Consider the following 19209-nt stretch of genomic DNA (forward strand, 5'->3'; position numbering starts at 1 on the left):
GGGCAGGTTTGGCTTGGTGGAGGAAACAGGAAACGTGCATCTACTACTTCAACTTCTTTCGTTACAGAAACCTGCGGTCAGACGTGCGCAAGGAGCTGCAGGAAGGAAGTCTGTTGTATTCTTTTATCAAACAAAAGCAAGTGTGTCCGCGCATATGAATCGATCTCACATTGCTTCACTCTTTCCACAACTTAAGTCTGTAATGGCTCCTCTCTCACTCACGGCAAGCAGTCACCACAAACCACTAGCCGGCTTCTAAAGTGGAGAACTGTGGTCCAAACATCGATCCATCGATCACTGGTCGATTTGTTAGCAGGTGCAAATCTGTTCAAAATCTCGTCACTGGCCGGAGTCCTTCTTGTTGTGCATTTCACTGTGTCCAATTTGCAGTGAAGTGCACAATAGCCTCCGCTGGAGGGAGACGCAGAGTTGTCTCTATAATTAGGTAGAGTTGGTTTCTGGTTACAAGTTGATTTGTTTTGTTTGTTGTTTTTTTTCTTAAAAAAAAAACAAACAAACAAGACTTGTATTGCAACATACATTCATTAAAACTGGCCATGCATTGTTTTCACTACTGCCTCCCACTTCATGTGTTTTTTTTGACATAATACTGACGTCTTGAAGTAAAAACAAAAACAATCTAAAACTTAAATACTTGATGCTACAACGTCATTCTCTCATAGATAAACTCTTTCTATGTAGCTGTGGATATATAACGAGATATTCTATAATCTGTGGACAGCACATGAGTCATGTGAGGAAGCTTTGATTAATTATCTGTTAAGCGCAAGTGTTAAAAAAAGTAGTTCCGCTCAAATATTAAAAAAAAAAAAAAACTTAATTGGCATTCTACAACATCAGTAACACTCGAAAAGTTGGTAGTAATCGACCAAAAGAAGCAAAGTTAAGGTTAAAACTAAATAAAATGAATGTCATATCAAAACGTAACTATCGTAGTAGCTATACCAATATGTTTTTTTATTCTTAGTGCTTTTAATTCTTAGTGCTTTTAATTTGGGGGGGTAAAGTGCTTCCGGTATTTTGTATACTTCTGTGAATTGACGTAGATCTTGATCATAGAATTTGCTGCTAGAATGGCCATACCAACTCCTAATTACACATTTAAATCCAATTTACGTTTTAAAAAGGTAAAATGTATTAATATTTTGATTGATGATATTGTTGATTTGGAAAAACTATTAAACATTTTAATGGAAGCTATAGTGAAGTCGTTCAATCACAAAACGCGATTTTTAATCATTTATTCGTACGCCAAAACGTTCTTAATTTTTTTAAATAATCCTTTGCCCTTTAAATCCATTTCAGATTTACTAAAAATGCATATCGTTTACACAGTCATATGTTATATAAATGTCTTTAAAGATATAAATGAAAATAAATGTGTAAATGTTCAATCTAGCCGCTCTAGCTCTACACCTCTCCTGACTCTACCTTCCTGTACGAGCATCGCGAGACCGACGCGCGACATAAATCTCGCAGTGATGGCTGCGCCGCCCGATACGGAGAGCTTGGAGTCTCGTATCAGTGAGTATTTCTAACTTATTTTACCGGCCCTTTGCTGCCTGGATACCGCGGCGCATACACACAGCTATCCGGGAGTGTTTGCGGATGAGCTGACAGCCAGGTACAGACACCCCGCCGTCACATCCAGGATGCTAGCCGAGCTCCGCAGCTGTCAACACAACACAACCCCGGTGTAGCTTTAGCATGAACGGACAGATAGCTCCACCAAGTAGTGGGTGTTAAGATATAAAGGGCTTTATTTTCAGTCACACAGGTTAGTTTACGATTGAGTCAACACTTTGAACTCGTTGGAAACTTCCAGACGGTGACACGGTGCGACTGTCGAGCTGCTCTGCGTGTTTGTCTCTGCACGGTGACATGCTGGACTTATGTGAACCAACACTTGTCATGCACTCACTCAGGAAGCTGTAGGCCTTGCGGGGAATATCTGGCTTGATTAGTTAAAGAACCCCTACATATATGTTTATTAAATACTATACATTCAATAATAATGTGTGTCCGATATGATAAACGTTCAATTATCTCGTTATAAGCCGTGACATTACATCTATTCCTCCTTCTTCATTTAAAGGTCCAGAATGTATGAACATGCAAACATATAGCACTTAAAAAAGTTTAACAGCTGTATACAAGATGTCTCCTACTTCACTGTAAAGTTCATCCTCAGTGTCTGTGCACTGGAGGATTCAAGTTTCTACATCACATTTGTGGAAGTTGAATATTGGACCAGGATTGGCTCTTAACTATTTGTGATGTCATAAATCATGCCTCTTTAAAAATCTGAATTTCAATGAGCTCAGAGAAACTTTCCACCTTCAGCTCACACATCATTCTGCAAACATCCAAGCGAGGGAAGAAGAAGAAAAACAATGAACAGTCAGCACTCTGTTGCCAGTTCATTAGATACAACTTGCAAAAACTAGCACAGTCTAATAAAACATCCCTGCAGTAAATCAGACTCAGACTTTTTTCATGGTCAATCCGAGACTGTAGTGCAAGAGAATAATGTAGCAGCAGTAGTAGTAGTTTTACCACTAGGGAATGTTCCCCCTTTCATAAAGCTTGTAATGTTCAGTCTTTCTTTTAACTGTTTTGCAGAGAATTGTAATAAAAGGTTAAGGTGACTGGAGGCTATTGAATTGAAGATGTTTGCAATATTTAATGTACCCACACTGATTTGACTAGTCTCCATTAGGTTTATATGGTTGTATCTAATAAACTGGCAGCTGAGTGTTAAAGCAGTAGCTGACAGGTGTAAATGTTCAGTATTTCAGTTGAGAAAGGTCAGTAATTGTATTGTAGTAAAGCTTTTCACATCTGGACAATGTGCTGTTTAATGTCACAACCGTTCTGTAACCAAAATGACAAATGTTTTCTAATATCAGAATAGCAATATTGATAGGAGCGGTAACGCCCACGTAACATCTGTCACCTCTGGTTAACATTTCAGACAGAGCCACAAACCCGCTGAACAAAGATACAGACTGGAGCAGCATCCACGGCTTTTGTGACCAGCTCAACAATGATCTGGAGGGGTAAGAGGACGTCATTTCTGCTTCCTTCCTTAATTAATTATGGTCTGATTCATGTTAATTAATCCTGGAGATCCCCGTTTGCAGATAAAGGTCATCGCCCCTCCGCTGGGCTGCCGTCCTTGTTGAATCGTATTAATAATGAACTCATTCACCTCTGTTGACTAGACTGAACCGTGAATGCATAAGGAAGACGTGTATTCAGCTGCGTGGCACAGCTGTAGACATCTATTGCTCAACACAAATCCTACTTACCTCAGAATACATCACAGGTTTTTCTGACTCATAGTTAGACCTGAGACCTTTCAGCAGTTAGTATCAGTTGTTTTATCACCTCGGAGTTAAACCGATTTAGTCATTTGTATTGTTTTATATTAGTTTAATATTAAAGTGTTTTATAAAATCCCACACTGATTAAAAAAAAATAATAATAATTTTAAGTGCCTTGTGGTGACATTGAGTATTGTTCCAGACCTCAGCTGGCCACCAGGCTCCTGGCCCACAAGATCCAGTCTCCACAGGAGTGGGAGGCCATGCAGGCTCTGTTGGTGAGTTCAGATCTTAAACAGCATCTGTCAGTCACAATGAGCTGCCTCAGGAGTGACAGTCCTAGTCTTTTTTCCCCTGTTTGTTTCTTTTTCTAGGTTCTGGAGACATGTATGAAAACCTGCGGGAAGCGGTTTCACAGTGAAGTGGGCAAGTTCCGCTTTCTCAATGAACTCATCAAAGTAGTTTCTCCAAAGGTAAGACCTTATTTTCACATGTGTGTCTAATTCACTCATTATTTACGTTATTTTTCTTTTAATAATCAATTTTTGAATTCTCCACTCAGTACCTGGGTGCACGGTCGCCAGAGCCGGTAAAAAAGAAGGTTTTGGAGTTGATTTATAGCTGGACTTTGGGGCTGCCGGATGAGGCCAAGATCTCAGATGCTTATCTGATGCTGAAGAAACAAGGTGAGAGACTGTCAGAAGGTATAAAGGTGAAGCCTGAGTCCAAGTTTTAGATGAACTTGATAAAAGTCTAATAACAGCTAATGATTACAGTGATAAATAATAATGATAAGCACTTGTTCCTATTATTATGTGTGTGTAAATCAGGTATTATTAAACAAGACCCGGAGCTGCCACCTGACAAACTACTGAACCTTCCTCCACCAAGACCCAAGAATGCCATTTTTGAGGATGAGGAGAAGTCAAAAGTAAGAGCTTGTGTAACAAAAAAAGAAAAAAAGATGTGAGAATAACTGTGCCTTGAGCCAGCTTCTTAAACACTGTCTTTTGGTCACGTCTCCCCCTTTTGAATGCTCACTTAGTCAGCACCACGTGAACTCTTGTGTGTGACTTTCGGCTTTGACAGATGCTGTCTCGCCTGTTGAACAGCTCGCACCCCGAGGACTTGAAAGCAGCCAACAAACTCATCAAGGAAATGGTCCAAGAGGTAAACTCCTTCCACACTCCTTCTTAAAAAAAACACACTTTTCTGTTATACATTAACTCCACTGCCACTTTTTTTTAGTGCTGCAGATCTAGTCGTGTGTGTGTGTGTGTGTGTGTGTGTGTGTGTGTGTGTGTGTGTGTGTGTGTGTGTGTGTGTGTGTGTGTGTGTGTGTGTGTGTGTGTGTGTGTGTGTGTGTGTGTGTGTGTGTGTGTGTGTGTGTGTGTGTGTGTGTGTGTGTGTGTGTGTGTGTGTGTGTGTGTGTGTGTGTGTGTGTGTGTGTGTGTTGCACACGCATCCTCATTCACGACTGAATGGGAAAATGGGTTGGTTGCCCTGGAGGGGTTTTGTGTGTCGCTGGCAGAGTGATTCAGCAGGAGTTGAGAGAGAATTTGTCCTGATATCAGGGATAATAGAAGCTTTGCTCTCCTGCCTACACTTCTCTAATGGCCCCTCTCTCTCTGGCTGTGTTTCATTATATGTTCCTTCATGTATGATCTTTACGTACTCATGCATGTGATTATGCTGCGGGTGCCTTTACTGAATGTGCCTCGTTTTATTTTTAGGATCAGAAACGAGCGGAGAAGGTGTCAAAGCGGGTGAACGCCATCCAGGAAGTGAAGGAGAGCGTCACCCTGCTGACTCAGCTTCTACAGGACTACGACAGCACGGCCAGCAACCAGAGCAACGGCGAGCTCATACAGGTGAATTAAATACAGATGTTCAAAATCGGGAAAGATTCGGACAGTTCAGCGTTCATACACGACTAAAGCCGAGAGTTCTAAATCAGGAAAGGTGATTGTAAATATTTAACGTGGTGTGTGTGTGCGTGTGTGTGTGCATGGACAGGATCTGTACCAGCGCTGTGAGAAAATGAGACCTACGCTGTTCAGACTGGCGAGTGATACAGAGGATAACGACGAGGCTCTGGGTGAGAGTTATTTTTGCTTCATCTGACATTTTGTATATCATGTAAATGAGAAGAAAAGAAGCAGACCCTCCTTGTTTACTTGCTTTAATATTCTTAAGTGCTCTATGACTCATCACAGCGAGTTAAACACAATCCCACAACAGGACGCTGAACTCAGGCTTCCTCGTTCTTTCAGTCTCACATGATGAAAGAACCAGAGACACGCCCAGAATGTAAACAGCACAGATAATGATGGAAAAGTAGTTTATCTTAGTGTAATTTCATTGCTGGAGCCATTTACAATACACTGTCAAATATAAAAAGATACATGGACACTAATACAGATAATGAACTTGACTTACCAATTAAAGCAGTGAAAGATGTTCTATTACTTGTCACCTCAGTCCCCGGAGCTGCTATGATTCACTGTCTTGCTCCAGTATCCTTTTTTTAACTGTGTCCAATACAGCTCCCTCACAACTGGAGCGTTTGCTGTCACTTATTCGAACTCTGATTCACCAGTTTATGAACAGTATTCAGACCTCTAGTCCACCCAGTCTAGCCGGCCAGCAGCAGCAGCAGCAGCAGAGACATGTGTATATCAACATTGTGAAAAACAGTAAGGAGAATTTTCTGTTGTCTTTCCACAGCGGAAATCCTGCAGGCCAACGACAGCCTGACTCACGTTATCAACCTGTACAAACAGCAGGTTAAAGGGGAGATCGTAAATGGCAACAACACATTAAATGCACAGAAACAAACAGGTGAGTGAAGAATGGAGCACATACAAATAATACAGAGCGCATCATGGATAATAGTCTACAAAAAGCTCTGTAGATTCACTCCTCCTTAGTTTTTATTTTAAGCGTCGCAGTTTGAAATTCAGCGTCTGAAATCTCCATTTCTCACAGGAGGCACGGCGCTGCTCGATCTCACAGGATTGGACACGTCACCCCAGTCGCCCCCCTCCTTCCCAGAATTCCCCACCCCGACAGACAGCCTCAACGCCCCCTCGCAGGAGACGGGGATCAGTCTCCTCGACGACGAGCTCATGTCACTCGGTAACGGCGTGTCAGAGAGCACACAAACACACACACATAAGTGGTTACTGTTTTTTTGTGATCAGTTAGTTATTGAAGGGCATTTAAGGTAATGTAATTATTAAAGAATAGCTAAAGATGAATATAAGGACATGTTGTATGCTGGGCAATAATGTAGTGGAGTTAAACCACACAGTCCAGGTGTGAAATGGAGGGAAAGTAAACATGAAAGTAAAATAACACTCTGAAAGTGTATGTTTTTTGTCCTAAATACTATTACACACAGGTTTAAGTGAAGGAACACACACCTCCAATCCCCCCTCCCAACCTGAGGACTCCACAGCCTGGGACTCCTTCCAGGTGAGCAAAGTTTCTATGATGTTCATTGACATCATTGATCAAACACACACAACCTGTTTCATGTGAATTCATAAATTCATGTTAATGCCTCCACAAATTCATGTTTTTTTTCCCACACATTTGTCACCTCTCCCTTTCTACTTCCCAGTCCTCTGACAGCATAGATGCAGACATCCCAGCAGCACCCAGTCTCCTCCTGAGTCCCGACCCACCCTCCCACTCGCAGACCCTGTCGTCTGGCTCCACCCCTGGGAACTCTGCCCTAGACGAGCTTGACCTACTGGGAAAGACGCTGCTCCAGCAGTCTCTGCCTCCAGAGGGCCTGCAGGTCAAATGGTATCTAAGCAACACTGTTCTAACACTGTCACATGCTTAAACTAAAGGAAACAGCCCAGGTTGATATGCTTTAGAGTAATGGAAGTATGGTTTAACATAAGATTAACATCTACTATCTGCTGTCTACCTTTAATCTTCTCACTTCATCTTCTCAGTTGTGTTTTGTTAACTCTTGGTTGCCCACATGACGCAAAATGTTCCTCATAAAGGTTTATGTTGGCATAAGCACTCCAAATTAATTAAAAAGATCCAGCTAAAGAATATTTCAAAAGTGTCTGCTTTCCTTTTAAAAGCTGTAAAACTACCTGATTGGGGCCATTTTATAATATTTAGAGAGGAAGTCAATTAAAACAAAGTCTGAGTCAGTATAAGGCTGGTTTTAAAAATGCCATTCCTTTGTAAAGGTCACGTGCACAGAGACAAGTCATTCATTTTTCTGCTTTTAGGGACAAGCAGCAGTCCAAACCAACTCTGAGAGATCTCCAGAGCAAGGCCAGCTCCAACATTACCCCGAACCCCATCCCAGTCTTCACCTCTGAACCTGCGCCTCTCCTCAACTCTCAGCCCAGCCTTGCACCTACGTTGCTGGACATGTCCCCGACTCACACAGAGACTCTTCCTCCTCCTCCTCCTCCTGCTGCTACTCCTGAAGTCACTCTGACTGATGTTTTTGTACCGCTAGAATCCATTAAGCCCAGTAAGTAAACTGACATCACTTGACAGCTGGATGCTTCTGCCCACCTGGAAGTGCAATTGTACAGATTTATTACATCCTTTGCTCCTCTCCTCCACTCTCTCTTTTCTCCTGCAGGTAGTTTGTTACCTGTGACTGTATTCGACGGACACAGTCTGCGGGTTCTCTTCCACTTCGCTCGTGATTCGCCTCCATCTCGTCCCGATGTGCTGGTGGTGATCATCTCCATGCTTTCCTCCGCCCCTGTCCCCGTCACCAACATCGACTTCCAAACCACCGCTCCAAAGGTCAGCAGTAAGAAGGTTTTAAGGCTCTTGTGGATAGATAAGTAGTACTGTTAGTTCATGAACTGTTTCTTTTCATTTATCAACTGCAGTCTATGGTAGTGAAGCTGCAGCCTCCATCAGGAACAGAGCTACCAGCTTTCAACCCCATCCTTCCCCCTACTGCTGTCACACAGATCCTGCTACTTGCAAACCCCAACAAGGTAAGCCAACTATCAAGTCAGGTTTAAAGTGTGGAAAAGTTAATTTAAGTTAGGCTTGAATTGTTTTAAGCAAGAGAAACCATTCACTGTTAACACACAGTCTTAAAAGTGATAAAGTAAGAACAATTTGAACTTAAATGACTGTGGAGAGACTAAAGTGTTCAAATTCCGTTCCTGCCTGCAAGTAGATTGTTTAGACTGTGATAAGAGTGTAGTTATCACTGAGAAGTTCCTCTTGCTTTTAACAATGACATTTGGCACAGAGGATGTTTGTCCAGCCAAACTTCTCTGAATGTTTAACCTTCCTTCTATCAGCCTCTCTTGTCTTGTGTGTGTCTGCTTCAGGAAAAAGTGCAGCTGCAGTACAGACTAACCTTCACTATGGGCGAGCAGGACCACAGTGAGAGCGGCAGTCTAGAACAGTTTCCTCCTCCGGAGACGTGGGGGAACCTATAGCATTAAAAAAAACACACACACACAAAAAAAACACGGCCACAACCCGACAGACTCTCTGCTTTCCAGACTCGGCTTCCTTCCTCCCTTCTTCTCGCCCAGAAACCAACTGTCCAAACTCAACACTGCATTAACCTTGTCCTTTTAAAAAATCGCTCTGTGCTTTCTTTGATTGGTATTGATTGATTTTCCTTGGACTACGCTCATGCTCAGTCAGTGTAAACCTTTGTGTGTATGCTTTTGCTCTCAATGAGTTGTGTCCTGGTCCGGTCCGCTGTATGTGGCTGCTCTGAAACAAAAAAATCCCATGCAACTGCTCCCCCCAGCAGCCGTTGCAGTTCATATCATCTTGTTTATAACGGATAGTGCTACTAAGGAAGAAAACGACTTCAAATATGTGCTTATTTGCTCTGCTTGATTTATTCACCTAGAGCACAAACTCAGCTTTTTTTTGTTTTTTTTGTGGAGTTTAAATTCATCATAAGTTGCATTTACTTTCACTTCTGCATGCTCTGCCAACATGGTGCATAGTGTTTTAAAAGAAAAAAATAAAATCCAGCACACCAAAAGAAAAAAGGAAATAAACATCACAGATTCATCTTAGGTTATAAAACAAAAAGCTGTACTCAATCAACTTTTTTTGTGGTGTCTGTTTGTTTTTGTGACGAGTGAATTATCACTTAAGATTTCTTTCCCTACGACTGAGTCTTTTTTTTTTGGATTTGCACAGAGGAACGATTTCTTGATAGTAGTTTTCCTATCTTGTGTAAAGAACAAAATTCACTGTATTAAGAGTTGTGTATTATTATTATTATTATCTGCCATTTGTGCCTATTTTGCAGTTCTAACATTATTTCATATAACGGATGTTTTTCTCATCAGTCATATTAAGTCTGCAATTTGTCTGATAAACACTTCATTTACATTAAATTCTTAATATATTAATAGCATTTTTAGTAGGGGTATAAGTTACATTTTGGCAAATTTTTTCTTAAGCTTGTAATATAAGTTAATATTTCGACATCTATTGGGTCAAAGTTACGATCAAAAACTTGAGCATATGCAAACTTTTGAGCTGCACCCAGGTGCTCTGAGCCGAGTGTCTGTCTCAAACACGTTCAACTTGTTTCTACAGTCTGCAATGCATGTCGGCCACGCCCAACACCTCTTCTTCCTCCTACTCCTCCTCCTCACAGGCTCTCAATTCACATTCCACTGCACTAAATCTCCAAATAAGACTGCTCTGTAAATACCAATGATGGCAGTTCTCTTATGTACATTTGACTTGTCCAAGAGCATAACACTGGTAAAATATTCCAAATGGGTAATAAAGTTTTTTTTTCTTGGTGACCTGAAGGCATGTTTATTGTGTTGTAGATACGTTTTCTTCATCAAGGATTTCAAGAGTGCACACGAGGATACATTGAAGTGCTTTATTAAACATGAAAAACAAACTAAAAAGGGACTTCTTGTTAACTAGGAAATGCTCAAAGACCACATTGCTGATTAACTGAATAAGCTAACCTAAAGTGGCTCTCAGGAGATTTGTTAATAACTACAAATGTGAAAGAAAAGCTTGTCGACTGGTGCCACGGCTACACAAAACTCCTGTAGAGCTGCTTCTATGAGGCCTGAATTAATATCAATGTAAGGAAATAAAAAATTGCTCTGAAATGGCCGTCAAGATGAAGTTAAAAAGAAAGAAGAAAATCCCATTATCAAAAAAGCCCCGATCATTTTTAATCCTAATTTAGCTCAGACTACATCTGGATGACGTGTGATTTTCTTTAAATCAATACAAAATGATCTTGTGGCTTACAAAGTTTTAAACACAAAGTTAAAGATATTGAATCTAAAAAAAAAAAAACATAGCTTATTTAACAAGTAACTTTCAGCACCTACCTTTGTTACACCTTGAGAGAAAAATCACAGAAGCTCATAACACAAAAACAGCACATTTGTCATAAGATTTGTTTCCAAGACGATCTTGAATAACGAGATTTTGTCAAACCAAATAGTTACTGCCGACTTATTTGACTTTAAAGGAAAGTCAAAAACAGCTGACCACTTTAACTGGGAACCAGTCTAAATGTGTCAAAACTATGCTGAAGTTGAAATTTGGAACTTTAAAGCAGAGTGCTCTGGCGTCTTCAAACCCAAGTTCATAACTGGAATGTTGATGATACAGAGGTCAACATCCAAGGACGAAATTCTCGCAGTCATAACATGTCTGACTGCTTCTGAGACTAAAACAAGCCTCTGAGAATGGCTGCAGTGTACTTTGTGCTGTGTGTGACTGTGGTGCACAGATCCCATTACTTCCTGCTAGAGGGAGCAGGTGGAGGTGGAGGAGCAAACTGAAATGGGGAATGCCCCATCAGGCCCATCATGGGCTGGGGAGGGTTGAACTGCTGAGCCATTAGAGGCTGGGGGGCTGATGAGGAAGACGGGGCCTGGCCTACTCCACCACTCCCTGACCCTCCCCTGGAGCTGCTGTACTGGCTGCTGCTGCTGTTATTCTGGTACTGGTTGTATGAGTTGGAGCTGGAGCTATAGCTGCGCCCTCCGTCCCTGCTGCTGCGATCTCTGTAAGAGGAGGAAGAGGAGGAGGAGGAGCGGTCCCCGTCCCGGGTACTTCCTCCACGGCTATCTCGGCTGCTGCGGCTGTAGCTGCTACGGCTTTCTTTGGTGCTGCTGCCCCCTTCTACGGAACGCATTCTCCTGTCACACTCGTCCTGGTACATTAGGTTGGGATTTTTAGAATTAGAGCCGGCACGGAAACGAGGACGGCCACCTGGAAATGAAAATGAATGAAGGAGGACAATTTACCATCAAACTGCTACACTGACCATCAGGCTAGCAACCACTTTTTGGGAAAATACAGTTAGGTGCATTTCAAATGAGGTTGTTTATCCCATCTTCCACCATATTGTCATACTAAAGACAAAACTAGATTTCCATAAACCAGATTATCTTTGTACCAAGTCAAAACTGATTCCTCTCAGTTACCGACAACAGCCAAATGATTTAACCATCATGTAAAGCAGTAGGAGATTTGTTAAATTTGGCTAAAACAAGGTGAAGGTCCAATGGCAGGGTTAAATTAACTCTAACCATAGGACTGCAGGATTATCATATACCTAGCCAAGTTCTTGATATCATAATCGTGATTATAATTTCAATTTAATAGAACTGCTAATAGGCTAAGTATATATATTTATCTGTATCTGCAGTCATGTCTCCCCTAAAATATTTAGTTTGCTAAATAGCTGGGGGTGCATTTTTAGCAGCACAGCCACTACACAGCCACACTCAGATAAAGTATATAGGCTAAAATATAGTTTAGAATTGAGTATTTATGTATATAGTTTAGTGAATATTATAGATCCAGGACCAAACAGACAGAAGATAAGGAATAAGAGAAAAAAGGTGCAATTAAAAATCCACCTGCAACTTCAGCACCATGGACAGCATCATAGATTTATCAATACACAGCACAGTCAGGCTGCTGATATTTCAGCGCAACGGTTGGAGCCATAGATTCTAGCTTAAACTTCAGTCACATAACAAATTAATAAATCAGGCACACTAGACTAACACATTAAACTAAACAACCCCATCTGCCAAGGGGACAGAAAGGGGGGAATGGCAGATTAAGAAGCATCCCTCACCTCCTCCACGTCCAGTGTCAACCAGCTGCAGCAGTTTGGGATTGATGGCCTGTCGGGCCTCCTCTAGCACCCGGATCAGCTCGCGGGCCTGCCGGAGGTTCCCCGGAGTGAAGAAAGTGTATGCAGTGCCTTTGTTGTTGCTGCGGGCCGTACGGCCAATACGGTGGATGTAGTCCTCCGATGAGTTGGGATAGTCATAATTGATAACAAACTTGACATCCTCCACATCTTGACATATGAGGCAGTAAAGGGTTGAGAAGGGGTGGTGTGTTGGGACCAGTTGTAGGGAGGGAAAAGACAAAAACATAAGTGAGAACAAAAGTAATCCTGGTTGAGAACTCAATCAATCAATCAATCAATCAATCAATCAATCAATCAATTCACTCCATTGAAATTTTAAGTTTTGTGCTTTTGGAACTGGGAACATTCAGACAGACAATACCTCCGAGACACCAATCATCCTCTGAAAGCATCACTTACCTGTCGAAAGATCAACTATTTGTACAATACACAATTAGAAAATGAAGATACTTACCATGCCAATTACAAAACAGGGCTCAATAATCTAGTGTAATACTTGTAGAAATAGGTGAAGGCAAAGCTATAGATTAACTTAATTAGGCCATGAAAAAAAGTTAGTAGTCTACTTGAGAATAGGGACAAAAAGGAGAGAAACTAATTTTTAGAGGCAAGTGATCCTACATATAGAATTTGTAATTGCTGATTAATTGTAAAAGTGTAAGAATCAACAGAGAAAGTTTCTTTTTAGGGAGAAAAAAAAATTTAAGTTTAAAACAAATTAGAGGTCTGTTTCTCATTACAGTTGAGAGAGGGCTCAGAAAACACTGCTGATTAGAGGGGAAAAAAACAAGTCTTGTTTTGGAAGCTTAATCATGAAGGCTGGAGGAGGAGAATATGGGGAAGGGCGGTTATGGTACTTACCCTGTATCAGAGATTTAGTGATGACTTACAAAGTTACCCCTCTGCCCCCCTACCCCTCACCAGTCCAGGGAGGTCTGCAGGGGTACGAGGAGAGCGCACAGGACAAAAAGCAGTCCCTTCTCCCACCTCGCCACTCCTCAACAACACTCCCAACGCTGGAAACTGCCTGGGCCGGAGCTCCAGCGGGACTGTGCTTGGATGCAGTCCTACTCTATTCTTATCTGGGCCTCTCCATGTCCCCCAGCATTTTGCGACCTGGAGACATTATTGGGTAATGGATGGAGTATTTACTGGATACTTTCATGTTTACTTCAAAGATATAAATTCCTTGTTAGAGAGACTTGCACTGATATTTCATATATTAGTGGGTGGCTGTAACATCAAGATCTGGGGCAGGGGGAGTGGTAGGATTTCTTAGGGGCTGGGTGGTCTTTGATCGGTGCCAAATGCCTCCCAGGTCACATCCAAAAGGCAGTGATATCATAGAGCCCAGCTTTTCAAGTTTAGTAACAAGAAACAGACACTACGGACAAGACGTGAGAACATTTTTTGTGAGAGGGATCTCAGAGTAGGCTCTGCCAGGGAATCTGAGTCCTGACATTTGTGCTACTGGAGCCCTGATGGGGAATTCAGCAAGTTGTTAAGTGCTGGTGACTTATTAACAGACTTGACTGGTGGTCTGGTATGACGTATACAAAGAAAAATGGCCAAAGTGTTAGAGACGAAAGAGGGGTGGGGGTGGGGGTGTTGAAAACAGGACACACAGTGGAGGTGGAGGAAAAGGGGCAAAAGGACAGAGGTCAGAAATGGCTTAAAGAAAACAACAAGGAGATAACAGGACACTTAGATAAGAGGTTGGAGAGGAATGGTGGTAGAAGAACGTAGAGTAAGGAGGTAAATAAAAGAAGGAATTGAGCAATAGATGGAGGGGTGACGACCAGGACAGATAATAACAGTAAGAAAAAAAAAAAGGTGATGTGTGAGAGAGGTAGAGAAACAGAGAAGCGTGAAAGAAAGGACAGAGAGGAAACAGGGTGAACGGGAGGGAAATCGATTATAGAGAGGTGGCTCCTCCAGGCCAGGACTCCTGCCAGCCAGGACCAGACATGACGTCCGCAGAGGGAGAGGCCGGCCGGCACAGCCAGAGGTGGGGGGTGTCAGGGGCTGGCATCAGGGGGCAGTTCAGAGGGGAGCCTCCAGCAAAGCCGTCCATGCCCGGCTTTTGGCTTGCTTTTCCACCCTCACTTCCTGGCAGTTGTCTCTCTTTCTGTCTTCTTGTAACGCACCACTGTGTCTCAGCTTCCTAGAACTGAAGTATCATCTGTTTAAGTGTATTATCTGTGGGACTAACTTTGGTTAAAAAAATGTTTTGCTTTCCAAAGTTTGTGATCATGGTTTGTTAATAGGAATGTGTCTCCTAAAGGTCGATGTAGAAAAGGTTTCTTGATCCATATCCCATCAGATTAAAAAAAGTCTCTGAGTTAATTTAATCAGCAACTGGTGTGGTGCGTTACTGTGGTTGATGGCATAGCTGAGGGGAGCCCACCCTCCTCCATACCCCCCTCTTCGCCCTCTCACCTGACAGCCACCCCCGACTCTAGGATCAAATTTGGAAGCCCAGCAGCACCCCGTGCTCGCCCCCCTACTGTCTCCCAGGCAGCCAGTGTCCTGGAAGGGGGGAAGAGTTTTGTTTGCGGGCTCTGTTCTAGGTTTTCACTGGAGATGGCTGTGTCTGGGACTGATTAATCAGGCCGTCTCTCTCCCCGAGTCAGCTTTCGATTTGTCATGCCTAGGTCCGGCTGCAGGCTCCCGAGGGCCTGTGTGCTTCTAGTTGCCGGAAGAGAGACTTGGAAACAAAAAAACCAAACAAAAAGAAAAAATGAAAAGAAAAACAAATGAACATAGAATTAGGTTAAAAAGGTTGACTGCCATCCTGTAAGGGGCTGCTTCACTTAGCCTCACCCCTTACATCTTCACACTTCATTCAACATCATGCCTATGTTCAGTGTTTTTCAGTGTTACTCAATAGAGCACAGTGGCTTAAATCCTCATAGGAAATCCTACTTCAAGTATGATACACTTCAGAAGAGAAGCATAATGTGCTCTGTAAAAGAAAAAGCAAATCTGTATGTTTGTGGTTTACTTTTGACCCTAAAATTCTACTGTTAAACCACATGCAGTAAAGAGTCTGATCACTATATACCACTATATCACTATTAGTAATTTTATTCTACATATTGAATGGTCAAATATCTTGTGTGTCTGTGTGTGTGTGTACCCTATCAGTGTGTAGTTATACTGAGGAAATAATTTGCTTTGGGACACACAAGACATACCCAAACCACGCGAGGCCACATCAGTAGCGATGAGGATGGGAGCTTTGCCGCTGCGGAACTCTGTAACACGAGGCAAAGAACGGAATATTAGAAGAAGAACATTCTCTTCAAAGAGACAAAGTAAAAAAAAAAGAAAAGAAAAAAAGGAAAAGTCTAAATCACAGGAGTTACCTGTCAACACCCAGTCTCTCTCTGGTTGGCTCTTGTCGCCATGAATACACATCGCTGGCCAACTAGAAGACAAACCAGCAGCATTTCAACTTTAAGTGTTAAGACACTCTGCTACAGAATGCAGTACTATAAACTAACTATAAACTGTTTAAAAACAATCTGAGATTACTTAGATTTGCATAAAAGAGCAGTAGTGTGTTCTTGCTCGATGTGCTCACCCATCGCGTCTCATCCTGCGCGTGAGGTCATCACACCGTTTCTTGGTCTCCACAAAGATGATGGTCTTGTTCTCTTTCTCCGCCATAATTTCCTCCATTAGCTGGATCAACCTGAGGACAAGGCGATTAGAGAGAGAGAGAAAAAAAGGAAACTTGTAGTTTGGCTGCACATTTTGTACCCATTACGATACAAACCAATCAAAGTATAACTGTAAAAATCTTCTTTGTGATCAGCCTCTTACTTGTTGTCCTTCTCACTCTCCATACAGACGTCAACTATCTGAAGGATGTTGTGGTTGGCGCTGAGCTCCAGGGCTCCAACATTGATCTGCACGTAGTCCTTCAGAAAGTCCTCGGCCAGCTGGCGAACCTCTTTAGGCCAGGTAGCACTCCACATCAGGGTCTGTCTGTCCGGCTAGGCAAAGAGCACATTAAATAAACAACAAGTAATCACTGATACTGAAAAAAATAAAATCTTAATAAGCAAACCTAGATTGTAACATACTAAAACATAGGTCATATTAACTTCTCTGCTGCTGTAAGTCAAACATAAAAGAAACAAATTAAATATTTTGATCCAGGTCATCTCTCATTAGCTTTACCCTGATCTGGTCCACAATTTTGCGAATCTGTGGTTCAAATCCCATGTCCAGCATGCGGTCAGCTTCATCTAGAACTAAGTATGTGCAGCGCCGCAGGTTGGTCTTTCCCGCCTCAAGGAAGTCAATCAAGCGACCTGGAGTGGCAATGCAGATCTCAACACCTAGGAAGAACAGATTCAGTTTTTCTCTGTTATATAAATTGATCTAACTCACACAATATTAAATAACAAGTTACAGACTAATCTGATGTGGATTTCACTGTGACACAATTGCTCAAGTTGACTTGAACAATCAAAAAGAGTGAGTCATGTGTTAATAATGCATAACATAATCCTAACCTCTCTCCAGATCTCGGATTTGGGGTCCCTTGGGAGCACCCCCGTACACACAAGTGCTTTTGATGCGGGATGACTTTCCATAGTCGTATGCCACCTGCTGGACCTGCTGCGCCAGTTCTCTTGTGGGGGCCAGAACCAGACACTGCAGAGCAAACATATAATACCATAACAATCCACTGTTTGGTGTATTAGACATTATTAAATTGTGATGTAATGGCTTTAAATCTAATTTCTGTAAAATCTGCTTTTCCACGGCAGACTACTCTCAGTGATCGGTGTATTAGTGTGTTGTCCTTCACGTACAATGGGTCCGTCTCCACGCTCCAAGTAGGGCTGATGGTTAATGTGTACAATGGCAGGCAGGAGATACTGAGGACAGACAAAAGAGAAAGGTCAGTGGGTTGTGTTTGTTGTGCGGCATCAGGAAAATCAAACAACAGAAACAATAAGCATGATGGAGAGCGTTTGTATTACACAAAGCCCAGAGGGGCCAGGACTCTGCTCAGAGGGTCAAATGATGAGATAAAAGAAGGCTAGTTAATGTGTCTTGTAGAGAATGTATTTTTATTCATCTGTATATAATACCAATCGGATAGTAGCCATAATCTCAATACACTGTAGATCTTTTGGCATAAGCAGGACTCAGTGTGAATGTTGAAATAGTTGTATTGTAACTGACAGATATCAACAAGTTGCATATGCACATACATCAGGTAGCACCTGTTTCTATCTGCATATGTGCACAATAAATCTGTTATCTTGAATTCAATGTTAAAAACATTCTCTAAACTAGACTCTTTGTGTTTTTACACTAGGAGATGTCTATACTGCTTTGTAATCTACCAGGATGTGATGTTTCCATATCTTTTAGTACAGAGGTAGAGGAAGACCAAGTCTCACCGATAGAGTCTTCCCAGAACCCGTCTGAGCGATGCCCACCATGTCTCTCCCGCTGAGGGCCAGAGGGAAACCTTGTGCCTGAATGGCTGTGGGCTCCTTAAAGTTTTGCTGCATCAGGATATCCATTACATATTCTAAACGGAGAGGCAGAAATAACATAATTTGTTAGTGGTCTGCAGATTTAGTGGAGTTGTTTTAGTGGCATTATGTTGTGTATGTTCGGACATCCAAGTGTGTGTGTACTTACGAGGAAACTGTGCCTGATGGAAGTTGGTGATGGGTTTTGGGCAGCCTGAACCACGAACAGTGATTTCTTTCTTCCTGCGATACTCCTCAATTTCATACTGAAAGTACAAGACAACAGTAACAGTAAACATCAGTGTGTTTTTTACTTTGCTGAAGTGTCTTTTATGCTTAAACAAACATATGTTTTCATCAGAGGATTAGACTGTCTTATGAGAGAAATACCTGGCTCATGCGCTGCACTTCCAGGTGTTCACTATAAAAGTTCTTCTCAAATTTGGGGAGCTCTTCCAGGTCCCATCTCTTATTTCGTAAACGGTCCCCGGGGTTCCCAAACTTCTTACCCGTGGGTTGGCCGCCTCTGCTTGACCCGAAACGAGGGCTGCTGCAACATGAAGAGACACACAGGCATTAGTTCTATCTATATGACATTTCCTAGGCTGCAGTGTTAAAGTCTCCTCTGTTTATGGTAGCAAACAAGTGAAAGTATTTTAATATGACATTTACCGTTAGATCTCATGCTAATTGATTGGCCTAGCTTACCCTCTGTCACGACCACGGTCTCGGTCTCGGTCTCTGTCTCCGTACGAGCCTCTCATTTTGAAGACACACGCTCTCTGTGTTGGGTCAAGTAATTAATTAATGTTGCTGTCAGGTGAGGAGAGCTTTTTTCCCCCCGGAGAGGTAACCTGGCTTTTTAGTTATTGCTAAATTACCGTCTCAGGCCTCGCTTGAAAAGCACTTTAGCTGTTGTTATACTCGACGTTAACCTGGAGGCTGACTGGAGGAAGAAATTGACGTTTTTTTAGAGGCTTATTGAAAAGTCAAATATCACACCGAGCAGTGTTTCTGGTGTAAAAAATGTAAACGTGAGTTCAGTGGGCATAACAACAAGGCCTGGCAGTACCGCTATGTTGTTGTTAGCGTTTAGTGCTCAAACTCAGGGTTGCCAGGTCCGTGTGGCAAAGCAGCACAATGGCCAATCAAAACCAGC

General features: G+C 42.2%; 2 protein-coding genes across 3 annotated transcripts; one reads left to right on the plus strand and one right to left on the minus strand.

Annotated features, from left to right (window-relative positions):
* The first annotated feature begins 1502 nt into the window (after window positions 1-1502).
* Window positions 1503-10039, plus strand: LOC134000251 (ADP-ribosylation factor-binding protein GGA1-like). Its single transcript, XM_062439601.1, has 17 exons — window positions 1503-1545; window positions 2996-3080; window positions 3550-3625; window positions 3722-3820; window positions 3910-4033; window positions 4178-4278; window positions 4437-4517; window positions 5081-5218; window positions 5364-5445; window positions 6075-6188; window positions 6336-6485; window positions 6751-6824; window positions 6973-7160; window positions 7607-7857; window positions 7972-8141; window positions 8231-8341; window positions 8687-10039. Exons 1-17 carry the CDS (start codon window positions 1503-1505, stop codon window positions 8795-8797), a joined length of 1998 nt encoding a protein of 665 aa, XP_062295585.1. The 3' UTR covers window positions 8798-10039.
* Window positions 10040-10220: 181 nt separating this feature from the next.
* LOC134000252 (probable ATP-dependent RNA helicase DDX17) lies at window positions 10221-19149 on the minus strand. Of its 2 annotated transcripts, none has more exons than XM_062439603.1 (13): window positions 18759-19149; window positions 18441-18597; window positions 18220-18316; window positions 17973-18106; window positions 17376-17441; window positions 17073-17214; window positions 16735-16895; window positions 16375-16547; window positions 16133-16243; window positions 15915-15976; window positions 15744-15803; window positions 12466-12693; window positions 10221-11588 (listed from the first exon to the last, which is right to left on the minus strand). In XM_062439603.1, exons 1-13 carry the CDS (start codon window positions 18812-18814, stop codon window positions 11110-11112), a joined length of 1926 nt encoding a protein of 641 aa, XP_062295587.1. In that variant the 5' UTR covers window positions 18815-19149; the 3' UTR covers window positions 10221-11109. The 2 variants fall into 2 exon arrangements, with proteins under 2 accessions (XP_062295587.1, XP_062295586.1); XM_062439602.1 differs by having other exon boundaries at window positions 10222-11588; window positions 18441-18600.
* Between the last annotated feature and the right edge of the window lie 60 nt (window positions 19150-19209).

The sequence above is a fragment of the Scomber scombrus genome, chromosome 18 (genome assembly GCF_963691925.1).
Source record: "Scomber scombrus chromosome 18, fScoSco1.1, whole genome shotgun sequence".
In the NCBI taxonomy this organism is placed as follows: domain Eukaryota; kingdom Metazoa; phylum Chordata; class Actinopteri; order Scombriformes; family Scombridae; genus Scomber; species Scomber scombrus.

What these genes read in the sequence shown, in the direction of transcription:
- LOC134000251 (XM_062439601.1), top strand. Translation starts at nt 1,503, where the DNA reads ATGGCTGCGCCGCCCGATACGGAGAGCTTGGAGTCTCGTATCA. An exon ending in TCAAAGTAGTTTCTCCAAAG is followed by an intron (nt 3,821 to 3,909) that starts GTAAGACCTTAT and finishes TTCTCCACTCAG; the next exon opens with TACCTGGGTGCACGGTCGCC. An exon ending in TCCAAACCACCGCTCCAAAG is followed by an intron (nt 8,142 to 8,230) that starts GTCAGCAGTAAG and finishes TATCAACTGCAG; the next exon opens with TCTATGGTAGTGAAGCTGCA.
- LOC134000252 (XM_062439602.1), bottom strand. Translation starts at nt 18,814, where the DNA reads ATGAGAGGCTCGTACGGAGACAGAGACCGAGACCGAGACCGTGGTCGT. An exon ending in GACCGTGGTCGTGACAGAGG is followed by an intron (nt 18,601 to 18,758) that starts GTAAGCTAGGCC and finishes TTCATGTTGCAG; the next exon opens with CAGCCCTCGTTTCGGGTCAA. An exon ending in GAGAGACTGGGTGTTGACAG is followed by an intron (nt 15,804 to 15,914) that starts GTAACTCCTGTG and finishes CTCGTGTTACAG; the next exon opens with AGTTCCGCAGCGGCAAAGCT.